The sequence below is a fragment of the Ctenocephalides felis genome, unplaced genomic scaffold (genome assembly GCF_003426905.1).
Source record: "Ctenocephalides felis isolate EL2017-DRISC unplaced genomic scaffold, ASM342690v1 CF-g0.4_SCAFFOLD_01170, whole genome shotgun sequence".
NCBI classification, from domain to species: Eukaryota; Metazoa; Arthropoda; class Insecta; order Siphonaptera; family Pulicidae; genus Ctenocephalides; species Ctenocephalides felis.
Window position 1 is genome coordinate 7,038,223 of NW_020537324.1, and position 13,784 is coordinate 7,052,006.

At 30.0% G+C, this 13,784-nt stretch overlaps 1 protein-coding gene across 1 annotated transcript in view; it reads left to right on the top strand.

The window, feature by feature from the left end:
• LOC113366103 (epithelial discoidin domain-containing receptor 1-like) overlaps window positions 1-13,440 on the top strand; it is a 15,030-nt gene extending 1,590 nt beyond the window's left edge. The window contains exons 2-10 of the mRNA XM_026607656.1: window positions 1,832-2,043; window positions 3,384-3,536; window positions 5,046-5,161; window positions 5,590-5,766; window positions 10,462-10,554; window positions 11,013-11,154; window positions 11,218-11,322; window positions 12,379-12,607; window positions 13,003-13,440. Coding sequence (XP_026463441.1) covers window positions 1,832-2,043; window positions 3,384-3,536; window positions 5,046-5,161; window positions 5,590-5,766; window positions 10,462-10,554; window positions 11,013-11,154; window positions 11,218-11,322; window positions 12,379-12,576 — 1,196 coding nt within the window. The 3' untranslated portion in view covers window positions 12,577-12,607; window positions 13,003-13,440. The remainder of the gene's footprint in view (window positions 1-1,831; window positions 2,044-3,383; window positions 3,537-5,045; window positions 5,162-5,589; window positions 5,767-10,461; window positions 10,555-11,012; window positions 11,155-11,217; window positions 11,323-12,378; window positions 12,608-13,002) is intronic.
• Window positions 13,441-13,784: the final 344 nt, after the last annotated feature.

Consider the following 13,784-nt stretch of genomic DNA (forward strand, 5'->3'; position numbering starts at 1 on the left):
CGGGAGTCTCCGCGGCCGGGAGTCTCCGCGGAGGCCCCAGGCTCCTGTCCAGTCCAGCTCCAAAGGGAGCGACCGGTCTAGCGCCCCGGGGGCTTTCAGTGTCACCCGAGGTGACACCGGCGCCGGCCTCGGCCGGCGACTGCCAGTAATTTCTTCTTCGCGCCCCCTATTTATAGACAATGCAAAAGGGACGAAACTTAACGAAAAAAACGAACAATATTAATTAATTAGCCAATCACAATTAGCGCTACACACATACGTCTTTTTGAAAAAACGTCATTTTCGAACATTGTGATTGGTCGCAGAACGACATTTATCTAAAATTATTTTTTCAATTATAATATTTCCAAAGGATAATGAAGATCGAATTCAAAGTGGTTTTATTCAAAAAATTTATGTCGGAGTGTATATAAACTATTAGCATGGAATCGTAGTAAATTTTATTTAGTTTCTCACTATATAACTGAAAAGGGGTGCTTTTATATATTTTGTGAGTTATTTGACAAAAACCAAAAAAATGTACAGAATTTTCTATTTATTTCTAAAAAATAATGAAATATAGAATTCAAAGTCGATTTATTCCAAACTTTTATATCGTAGTGTTAAAGTATTAGAATTTTCATTTAGAAATCGTAGTAAAAGTTTAACTAGTTTCTCCTTATATAACTAAAAAGGGGTGCTTTTATACGATATTTGTGAGTTATTTGACAATAACCAAAAAAATGTCCCGAAATTTCTATTAAATCCTAAAGAATATGAAACATCAAATTCAAAACCATTTTATTCCAAACTTTTATATAGAAGTGTATATAACTGATGGCATGAAATCGTAGTAAATTTTATCTAGTTTTTCCCTCTCTAACCGAAAAGGGGTACTTTCATTTTCTATTAAATGCTAAGGAATATGAAAGATCGAATTCAAAATCGTTTTATTCCAAACTTTTATTCGAAGTGTATTTAACTGTTGGCATGGAATTGTAGTAATTTTATCTAGTTTCTCCCTCTCTAACTGAAAAGGGGTGCTTCCATATGATATTTGTGAGTTATTTGACAAAAACCAAAAAAATGTCCCAAATTGTCTATTTATTTCCAAAGAATAATGAAAAATCGAATTCAAAGTCGTTTTATTAAAAAATTTATTTCGGAGTGTATATAACTATTGGCATGGAATCGTAGTAATTTTTATATAATTTCTCTCTATCGAACCGAAAAAGGGTGCTTTCATATGATATTTGTGAGTTATTTGACAAAAACCAAAAAATGCCCCGATTTGTTATCGATTTCGCAACTTGTTCTAAATCTGGTGCAATTGCTACTCGAATAAATTTATTACAGGGCTTGAAATTTTCGATAATTAATTTTGCTGTTTTTTGTATCATTAATTTTCTGCCTGCTTTTCAGCTAACGTATCGCTATTGCTTTGAAAAAAAGTTCAAAATTTTCAAAGTATTTCGAAGTATAAAAAAACATTTTTTTCAAAAAGGTCAGTTATTTAAACAAAAAAAAAAATAAAAAATTTAAAAATCTCGAAAATTGATTTTTTTTCAGTTTTAAAAGAAAATTGAATCTTGTTTAAAAAGTGTATTTTTTGGTACGGGAAGTTCTAGCAATTTGTCTTAAGTCACGATGTCATGCACCACTAGTTAAATGATATTCTGAATATTTTAATTAAAACAAATTGAACAAAAATAATTTACAGACATAGACTTTCACAAAGCAATATCTCGCATGATTGTGCATTACTCCTATAAATTTAACAATTATTTTAATTCATATGTTACTATGTTATGATATTATTATTATATCTATATTATTTCTTTTATTTTTTCAGAATATTCTACGGGAACAAATGGATATCGCGATGAAGTAAAATTCTACCATCTGCCGCCTCCACCGCCTCCTGCAGGTGCCAGACCGCCTCCTGCATATGATTCTAATAGTACATTTACTCCTAGCAAGACGGGAACGATGAAAAGTGAAAAAAATGGAATATCAACTAATGGTCAAACTGAAAATTACTATGCTGCTACTGATATAGTAAAGGTATGGTAATTGATTTATCTATAATATTCTATTTATTGAAAAAAGTTTTAAAACTGTTTTTGCAAAACTAAAATTAGTGTTATTTGATACCCAAAATTGAACTATGGGAATTAAATTTAATTTGTTATTACAAAAAGTTTAAACAATAGCATTTTTAGTTCACTTGTCTAAGAATGAGTATACACGCATATAATATAACTTTTGATTAAAATTGCAATAGTGATTAAAAATACTAACAATCTGATATAGTGTTTTTCTATTGTAATATTCACTAATGCTATATCAGATATTTATTTAAGATACAAGAGATAATATTTACCTAATTATAATAATATTCTTCTATTTTGTTATTTTTTCGAATATAAAGTTTTTATTACATATAAGATTAACCCCTACAAAGTTTTATTTTCAATCAGACATTAATGTTTGCTCAACGTGTCTCTCGCCTGATGGAAAGTATTAAAACTTTGTTTTATTAACGGATAAACGGTTTGTAAATACATTTCATTTGTTATCATCAGATACGTAAAAGTAAATCTCCAGACAATGTTCCAGAAAAAACTGTATATAAATATATATTTGATGTGTATTTTAAGTATCGGCATTTTTGTGTAATGTAATATTGTTGTTTGAAAATGTCTGTTTTAATTAATTGAACTTGTATCAGATCAATGGAATAATTATGTTTGACTTTAATTGCTCTCAAAATTATCTTAAACACGTCGTGTTTTATATTAAAAAACGTAATCCATAGCTTCACAGAAACATTCGTAATAAGAAACAAAGAAGTTGTTTTTTGAGTATAAAAGAAAAGTACAATATAGATATCTTAATCATCAAAACATTTCCCTCTGATCTCCGGAAATTCCGTTTGCTAATTTCGTCAAATTAAGGAAAAAGTATATACCTTGAGAAATTAAACATTTTTTCATTCCCTTTGACTTCAAAAGACAGGAGGAAAGCGAAGGACCAAGGGCCGCGCCAATTCGATTGTTTTCGTATTGTCTTTTTTCAATTATTTATTTCACCGTCGGAAATATATTTGGCGTAGTAATTTCGTTTTATTACGCCGGAGTTCGAGAAAAGAAGAATAAAAGTGTACTTAAACGATTTCAGCACTTGAAATATATTTTCCTTATATTGTACTATAAACTCACCTTTTATCGTTGTTCTACGGAAATCCATTTGTTGTGAGTGCTGCACAAATTGTCTCCTTCCTCTTTGATTAATTGTTTTTGGAAATTCAACTTTTTTACGTTTATGGACTATTTAGATATAATTCGATAAATTCTTATTAGAGAACCAGAAAGTTTATTTCCTTGTCCTTTGTTTTTTTATAGACCGAAAGGCGGGAGCAGCATTTCACACCCGGCAGATTTACGACTATCAAATTACCAGATGGTCCACCCCTGGAGGGTGTAGCCAGGCTATTAGACTTTCCAAGGAGAAGGTTGAGGGCGCTGAAGAAATTGGGAGAAGGAGCCTTCGGCACGGTAAGATACCTCTATTCAATTAATAATTACCAGTAAATGTTTTTTTGTAAACTTTATACGTATTGAAACAACTACTTTCACCAATATTTCACCATGTGTTAATATATAAATTGATTTATATACAATCATAATTCTGTCTTCTCAGTGAATATGAGGTTAAATCAATTTTCACTATTTTGCAAAGCTTGGCTTCAAAGTTTGAAATCATTTGTTTGAATGTTAGTTAAAGTACTTCAATAATATATGTTTTTCACCAGTAATTTTTTAATGCAGTAACTATTTTCAGAGTAATAGAAACAAAGCGAATTTAGACATTTTTACTGGGATGCCTGATCTTTGGTATCTCCATTACTCTATATCATAATTTTGCAAATTCTCAAATTACTTTATTTCATGTTTCTGGGATCAAAGTACGAATATTTATCTATTTTATAATAATTTTTGAAAATCACTTTATTTTTCTCAACTGTTATATTCTCTACCATAATTGTATGAACTTTTATTTACATTCACAGAAGACGTCGATTATTATTTCAAGGTATTACCATATTTCCAACGGATTTATATATTCCTAAGAACACATTCGAGGGATAATGTTTTTATTATGTCTTCGAACTTTTGTATAAACCATTCCAAATTTTCCGAACATTATTTCTCCCAGAAAACAATGTCGGAGTTACAAAAGACATCAGAAACTCTCATACTCTTTTTTACAAGTTCAATGACCCGCGGTATCTTTTTCATACATCACTTTCACCTTTGTCTGAAGATATCGCATAGCACATTTTTTGTCATATTTTCACCGCCCTTCCGTGAAAATAAAAAGCAATAAGTACCAGAGTAAATAAACCTACAAACTGGATAGAGAATATACCCCGTGCGCTATATTATAACAAAGCTGTCTTTTCAAATATACGTCTGGCTTAGTTTGGAGTCTTTTGATGGCATTAAAAGATTAAATCAAACAATGGGTTCACTGTTTGTCATTGTTTCGCAGAGATTCGTATAGGTACTACTTTTGATACATGTGGAGGTTGGATATCATTCGGACTTTTCCTGACAAAAATATCATTTGAACATGACAGAAAATAGTATTCAAACAACACTCCTGTAATAAACACTCACAGTCGGAAGATATAATATTTTTTGCCATAAGTAATATAAGCATCAATCAATTATATAACGTATACTTCAAGATTATATTAAGGTTTGGAAAACTAAGCACCAGTGATTGCAATCAAAATAAAAATGCATGAAAATACTTTTGTTATAGGTATTTAAAAACAGATCCAAGGTCGATTTTTTTATCATAATTATTTTGCAAAATAATAGTTACGTTTTTTAACCGACAAATTTTCTAATAGTATTCTAACAAAGTTTACAAAGATTTCAATGTTTATAACCTTGATCTGTAAATAAATAAATTGAATAATTGAAAGATGTTGAAGTGGTAAATGTGGCAAATGAATGTTTAATAAAATCTAAAAAATCATTTTTCATTTATTTCAGGTCCATCTTTGTGAAACAGAAGGCGTGTCGGATTTTGGCAACTCGGCCTCCACGCTGCACAGGAAACAGCTGGTTATAGTGAAAGCTCTTTGGAGGAATACTTCAGAGCAAACTAAGTAAGTAATCATAAAACATAATGTAAATTCAAAAACTATAAAATTTCTTTGCAAAGGCTTTACTTATTTACAACCAGTGCGTATAAACCACAATTTGATATAATAAAATCAAAGGATAGAAATTATATGTATTGATATAGTCATCATCATTATGCAGTTTTTTGATAGAAAATTTTGATTGAATTCAATCATCTATAAATAAAAATATTTAATTTTAAAATCAAATTATAAACTTATTATCTTGCGTCATACTACCGACATTCTTATAGTATTTTCCTATTTTCCTCATTCTATTATCTGAAACAAAGAAAAAACTTCCATAAATTTAATAAAACCGAGCATAAACATATATAAAATATACCAGTACTCTAGTACTGTTTGTGTTTCAAATTCCACCTCTGACCTATATCATTTTTGTATCGTTTCAGGCAAGAGTTTATACGCGAGTGCACATGGTTGGCCGGAGTGCGGGACCCGCATTTGGCCCGAGTCGTCGGTCTCTGCGGTGACGAGCCGCCCTGTCTCTTGCTGGAGCATTCCGAACTCGGCGATCTGCCCGAGTATCTCCGATCTCAAACCGCCAAAGCGGAAAGTTCAACTTTAAGGTAAATTATTAAAATCATATTCTTTCTGTAGATACAATATATGCGATTTATACTATTAGAGTAGACTAAACTCACTAAAGATATTACAATTTTGTCACAATCAATTAGTAAAAATATGAATACGCTATACTCTTTCATAAAAAAATGCTATATGCGACATTTATTATAAAAAAATAGCTGAATGGGGTTGCATGAGCATATTAAGTCTCTCCGAGTTCTTGCCACACTAATGATTTGTCACTAAGTACTAATTGAATAAGATATATTTATTGATATTTTATTACATATGTTGTTACGCACACAATACTTTAAGAAGAAAAAAAAACATGCCCGATACGAATCAGCCACCCCATCTACAGCTATCTGATAGCTGATACTGATTTCATTTAAATCAAATTGGCGTATTTAGGGGTTCAAGGGAATTTTCGTTAAATTCAAAACATACAATTTTCAATTATGCTGTGGCATGTTTAGCGAATCTATTGAAATATCAAAACTAGGTACCTACTACCTAGTTTTCTATTTTAATATCAATTGCTTTTCCAACAAGCCATTTATGAAATATGTTCTATGTGTGCACTTCGGGAAATAATTGTACAATAAGAGAATCCGCGAATCAGTAATTATGTAATAATCAATCGATATTTTGACGAATCTGATTTCATCGATGATATCCTTTATGTCCCCAATATCTAAGGATCGTTTTAAAAATATTAGAGCGGATAGAGCGGATAGAGCGGATAAATTTAAGCTTTTTCATGGGCTCAGGAAAATCTTGATCGAATTTTTGTGATAAATGTTTAAAAAGTTAATAATTGATTAGTTACAGCAAGCTAGATGAACAAAAAACATATTATAAAATAGGGATTTGAAGAGGACCCAGTAAACACCGGGCGGCGGTAGCAATTTGAAGTCCACATTGATTATACATAGGTGTCACAGCGCCGAAGGAATGCTTGTAGATTCCAGGTTACTGCCGACGCTCGCAGTACACAGTGTTTACGGAGAAAATTGTTATCGATTTCGCGACTTATTATTTATTTTGTGACTTGTTTTCGATTTCGCGATTTGTTATCGATTTTGCGACTTATTATCGATTTTGCGATTTGTTATTGATTTTGCGACTTATTATCGATTTCGCGACTTGTTTTCGATTCCGCGACTTATTATCGATTTCGCGACTTATTATCGATTTCGCGACTTGTTATCGATTTCGCAACTTATTATCGATTTCGCGATTTGTTTTCGATTTTGCGACCTCTTATCGATTTCCCGATTTGTTTTCGATTTTGCGACATATTATCGATTTCGCGATTTGTTACCGATTTCGAGATTTGCTACCGATTTTGCGACTTATTATCGATTTTGCGATTTGTTATCTGTTTTGCGACTTATTATCGATTTCGCGACTTGTTATCGATTTCCCATTTGCGATTTATTTCGCAGCTTACGATTGATTTCGCAACTTGTTATCAACATAGACTTCCACAATACAATTTCTTATATGATTGTGCATTACTCCTATAAATTTAATAATTATTTTAATTCATATGTTTCTATGTTACGATAGCTAGTTGAACAAAAAAACATATTATAAAATAGGGATTTGAGCAGGAGGTTGGAAATTCAGGGCTTCAAGTAATTTTCAGAGCTTCAAGTAATTCAAGTAATTTTCTAGAATTAGAAAATTAGTATAGAAGTCCAAAAAATGAAAACAAGTCTTAAGAGTAGCAAGCCCTTACCACTTAGGCATATGAAAAATAGATGTCAAATTACAAAATATTCATAAAAATCGGTCAAACCGTTTCGGATGAGTATTGTCAGTAATTTCATGACTCGTATATAAATAATAAAATAAATATATGTATAATATATATATATATATATATATATATATATAATTATATATATTATATAATTGTGTTTATCCATGTGTGTGTTACGTTTTAAAATAAATAACAGAATCGGAATTACACTCCTCTTTATTTGATTAGTTATCTCTTGATATTTATACATTTTCAAATAAACGAATTCATACAATAAAAAAAGAAACTTACAAATATAAAAATAGTAATTACATCCGATACGTAGTGTGCACACAAAGTTGGGAATCGCCAATATTTTTTTATGATTTCTTTCCCATAAAATGAATCGTTATAAATCAACAACTCTCGGTTCGCAATTCCAATCCGCGGCCGTTCGTCGTGTTTGTAGTGTACTGTGTAAAAAAATCATATAATTCCCGGGAAAAACCATTATGAGTATATATGTGGAAATAAAATATTCTTTATTTAGATTTATCTGCCAATGGCGAGTGTATCGGGCTATGCGAAATATTTTATGCGTTACTTTCGTTCCTCGAACGCTGATACTGGACCAAAAACTAATATTGAATGATGTAGTAAATGACGTAGTAAAAGTAAATATCTGTAAAATGGATTTTCAGATCAATTTGTACTTTATAAAATTTTATAATGTTCTACATAATATTATTTTCAATGCTTAGCTGTAAATAAAAATTAATTAAAAAATAATAATTATGAAACTACAGATAGTTCAATTCTTTAAGAGGCACTATTAAAACTTATTTTTACAAACACATTTTTTATAGTTCATTGCCATGATATTAATTGTTCATACTTTGGTATATTATCTATTTTTAATGAAAATACGCTGATGAGGGTTGAATCATATTGATTTTTTTTAAATTATACTTTAAGTAAATCCATTCATTATATGCCACTATACAGTGAATCATCCGTTTCTGGCTGAAGTATTTTTTATTCTATATGAAATTATATTGGGTTGATAAAATCAAATTTTGTAATTATTATTAAGGGTTTAGATAGGATGGTAATAATTACATTTTTATATCGAGTTCTATAGACGAAAATAATTTTATAATGAATAGCTAATTTCTAACATTTTATAGTGATTGCTGATTTAAAAACAACCCAAGTAAAAATAAATCCTAAAATTATATCTTATATTTCAATAGTAAATTAGGCAGGTAACTAAGCAATTGCAAATGTCACTCATAAATATTTTCGATTGAATTTTGAGGTTTGCTGACCTAGTACAAATGTAAAATAAGTAGTACATATTCTGTTCTGAATATATACCGGCAAAAATATTTTTTATTCATTCATCAAAATTTAGTATGCTGTTTTAGTAATATTAAATTATTATTTCAAGTATAAATTTAATTGATTTGTATTTTTATATCCATATGATAAAAGACATAAATAATATCGGTAACTCACTCCATCACAAAAATCCATATGCTGCACAATACGAACAAAATTGTATTTGAATACAATCTGATATAAAACCATAAATACTTGCAATATTTACAGCATTTTATTATAACAACTTATACATTCAAAGTAATAATAATCCGTTAACAAACAAAGGGATTAAAAATAATATTTATCGCATTTTAAAAAATAGAAAAAATTAATGCTCCATCCATTTCGTTTGTTCGAATCATTCAACTTTGTTCTGGGAGAGATTACTAGATAGGATATATATGTTTTATTTAAACCATATACCGAGGATTAGTTCAGATGTACAAATTCTGTATGAGGGAGGTCCGTGTGCGGTTTTAAAAATGCTGTATGGTGGTTTATTCGAGATTACGTTAAAATCTCTTTCTGGGAAATAAAAAACGCTCTTTACCTCAGATTATGGAACTATTTCAACGTAAATGTTTTTTTAATTAACTTTGAGGTTTATGAAATAATAATTTAGCTGGAAATGGAGATCGCGTTTGGCTCATGAAGAAACGCAAAGTCGCTTAGATAGAGCAAAAAATACCCCTGAGTATATATTATGGATATATAAGTCCATGAGTACATACAATCTGTTTAAATAGTATTGAGCTCGGAGCCACCCATCCATCGATTTCGCATATTCCGAAAACTATTGAAAGTACCAACTTTAAATTTTTGTCGAATATTTAGTAAAGTGTAGTAACAGTGTATGTCAATTCATCAAAATCGAATTATACATTTTTGAAAACGTACAATCTGTTTCAATACTAGTATTGAGAGCGGAGCCAACCACCCATCAACCTTGCATATCTCAAAAACTATTGACTGTTTCAACTTTAAATTTTGTTCAAATATTAAGTAAAGTGTAGTAACAATATATGTCAAGTTTCATCAAAATCGAATTATGCATTTTTGAAAAAGCACAATCTGGCAGGGTATTCAATTCCTTTCATTGCGGATGGATATTTTAAACAACTATCAGGCAGATTAAAATAAAAAATATGTTGGAGTTTATAAACCGATTAAAAATTTTACGATGTTGCAAATATTGATAATTGGTATTTGTTTTCAATTTTATGCTCGTTTAAACAATGACGATAATCAATAATATTCGCAGTAGCACTGCCTAATTTACTAGTGCAATTAATACTGCGAATAAAATTTAAGTTTTGAAATATTGTAGGATTTGGGAAATTTCATGGTACGTAGTAATAAAGTACCTTTTATATTATTTTAACAGTTTTAAAAGTTATTATTATTTATATAATTTAAATTATAAGAATAATCATTTTAAATTCAGTTTTGAACTTTTACGCTAAAAAATTCCAAACTGTAAAATGTGTTCTGAAAAATATTGATTTAGATGTAATACAATTTTTTTTAATCATATATGTCGGAAAAAATATAGTCAAATTTTTTTCAGTTATGGGTGCCTGATCTATATGGCGACACAAATAGCTTCAGGAATGAAATATCTCGAAAGTCTAGAATTAGTTCATCGAGATTTAGCTGCAAGGTTAGTAGATATAAAATTAATTTATAAATATTTTCACCAAGTATAATAAGTCATAACGTTTACCTATTCCTACTCATAAGCTATTTAATTAAACATTGCAGAAACTTTTCCAAGCATCTCGTATTTTCATGAACTGTACCAAAAGTTAGTTCGTTATAAAATATCTTTGCATGTGAATTATTTTTTCTTGTCGTGTTGTTATTATGATTGCTAATGATGCAACTACAAAAAACTTATAACGATGTCTTCGTAAGGTTTCGCAAAAGTTTCTGTAGGAAAAATAACTTAAACTAAAGCAATGTCGCAAACTCGCTTTGGGACTTTCTGATTTTGCATCTGGGCAAATAGAGAATATATATAAAGAAGTTACAGCAATTTTATTAAAACATTGATTTAATGTAATACAGTAAATGGGGGTTGTTATTAATATTATTTTTCTGGTTTATAAATATTTTCAGGAATTGCGTGGTTGGCAAAGATTTGGCTGTAAAAGTGTCAGATCATGCTATGTATTGTGATAAATACGAAGGTGATTATTATCGTAGTGATACTAAAGCAAAGTTACCCATTCGGTGGATGGCTTGGGAAGCACTGCTATTGGTAGGTATTTTGACAAACAGCAAAAAAATTCAATTAATAATCCTGTAAATATTTTTTTTCCAGGGGAAACAAACTCCAAAAAGCGACGTGTGGTCATTCGCAGTGACTTTGTGGGAATTGCTGACGTTGTGTGCTCAAAGGCCTTTATCAGAACTTACTAATGAGCAGGTTAGTTGATTAATTGACCTTTTACCTAAAAAGTTTACTTGTGGAACGGTATAGAAGGGATATAAAACCTTCATAAGTAGACTTTCAAAGGGACTTTAAGGATTAGTATCGTGATAATTTGAAAAACGTAGAGGTGTAGGGGTTTCATGCAGTATTATCACATTTTAAAGGCAAATGAGCAGTCATTTATTTTTTAATAGAAATATTAACTTTGCAATAAATCTTAATGTTTGATTCATAAGATATAAATGCTGTAATAATTTTTAACCTATAGAAATCTTTATATAATTGATCTACACTAACATTCATACCAACATTCATACAAGCGTCATCTATTAGTAGGTAGCACAATAAATAATCATTACACTAAAATTTGTAAATAATGTTTAAGGGGGTATTCTAGTGTAGAGCGATGAATTTTAGGTCATTTTCAAAGTGTCGTAAAAGAAAGCAATGAATGTTTTTACTATCCATTTTTTACCACTTGTTTATTAATATTATTAAAATACAAAACAAAAATAAAAAAATAAAAAAGTTGAAATTTGTAAAACCTGGCAGCTGATGAAGTGGGTGGTCTCAAAAAATTAGCACCTCAGTCGTGACATGATTTTAGCCCTCCTAGCCATCGGAAATGCAAAAAATAAAAAATTATTAATCTACAATCTACAATTAATTGGCGACTGTTTGAAGAAAAAAGTGTTTTTTAATGTTTTTTGAGTTTCTCGAACTTTTTAAAAATAGTAAAAACAAGATTCTCTGAACATTTCTAGTGAAACGGTCGATTAAAATTCGAGAAATCGTGTCAACAGTACTGAAAAAGTCTGTTCTGAGAAAAACGCATTTAAAGTTTTGCGTGAAGCCAAACCAGTATGGAGACCGGGTCAGTAAAATGCCTATATCTCTGAAAATAATTCAAATTTTCAAAAGCCTTCTCGTACCCATATTCTTAGATAGTTAAACTTTGAAAATAAAAAAAATAAAAAAAATCGCTTATTTTATTTCTACACTAGAATACCCCCAAATAATTCTAATTCGAATTCTCTAATTTTTTTTCAGGTTGTAGAAAACAGCAGTCGTTGGTACCGCGCCTCGGGGACGCAAAGATTACCTCCTCGACCTGCGACATGTCCACGGGAGTTGTACGACTTGATGGCCGAATGTTGGAAGAGATCTGCCGCAGACAGGCCCCGTTTTTCAGAGATACACCTGTTCTTGCAAAGGAAAAATTTGGGCTACGCGCCGACACACGCCTGAGGCGGGATGCGTCTTTGGAGGACGAATACAGGTAGATAGAAAATAATACAAAAGTCATATATTATACGTATAAATATTTTTTTTAATACATAAAAATATTTACAATTATCCGTACAGGCATTTAATAAATATATTGGCTTATGTTAAATGATGTATTGGCTGTAGTTGAATACGTATATAAATAATAATAATAAGTGGTTGTCTATCGAAAGCAGGTCCATGGTGTGAGAGTACCCACAAAGAAATGATTTCTTTACCTTTTGTCATTTATCATTCATATTACCACTATTTTGCCCCCTCTTTACGCATTTTTTATGTATTTTACTTTCCAAATTTCTGCTATCTTGTTTTTGATCCTAAAGTGTTTACAAATGAATCAAGCATCAGATTTTTTTTTTTATTTTTGATTCATTTATCAAATTTTAGTTCGAACCTGATAGCGACCTCCTCCTCTAGAAAGAAATGGACGTTCGTACAACCGTACGTATAAAAAATAGATATAATATTTGTAAATTTCTAAAATAATATATAATTTACTACGACTGAGCATATGACGAAGAGCTGAGAGTTATTAAAGTATAAGTAACCATTAAATCTAGATATTTAATATAATCCATAAACATCTCCGTGCCAATACATCGAGATTTGTATTGAAATTTTCGGATTTAATTTATTTATTTATTATTTTATTTATTCGATGAAGTTTTAGGCAGGCCCGGTAACTATTGTCATATTTATAAGTATCACAAAAGCTTACTAAACGTAGGTGATTAGAATTATGTAAATACACAATAATGTTTCACGTTAGTGATCGATTTAAAATTGTAGTAGTCTGAAATGATTTAATATATGTTTAAAAAAATCACTACATTTTCTCGTTATAGGACAACTACTTATGTATATTTTTATTTACCAAAAATCAAATCTCTAGTCATAAATTAAGTATTGAAAAGTATTTCATTGTATAAGAATCTTGGACTAACAGGGAGATATAAAAAACGAACGAAATGTAAAAAAATATGATCATTAATCTTGATATGTATTTATTATACTATTTTTGTATATCAGCGCATTTTCAAATTCAAGTAATTTTTGCATATAAATATATTCATTTCGTTTTTTTATAAATGTCTTCATTAATGAGCGATTTTGATCAAAACGCCTCGAGGTGGAAAATCATATAGGAACGACATTTTTTGTCGTATTCT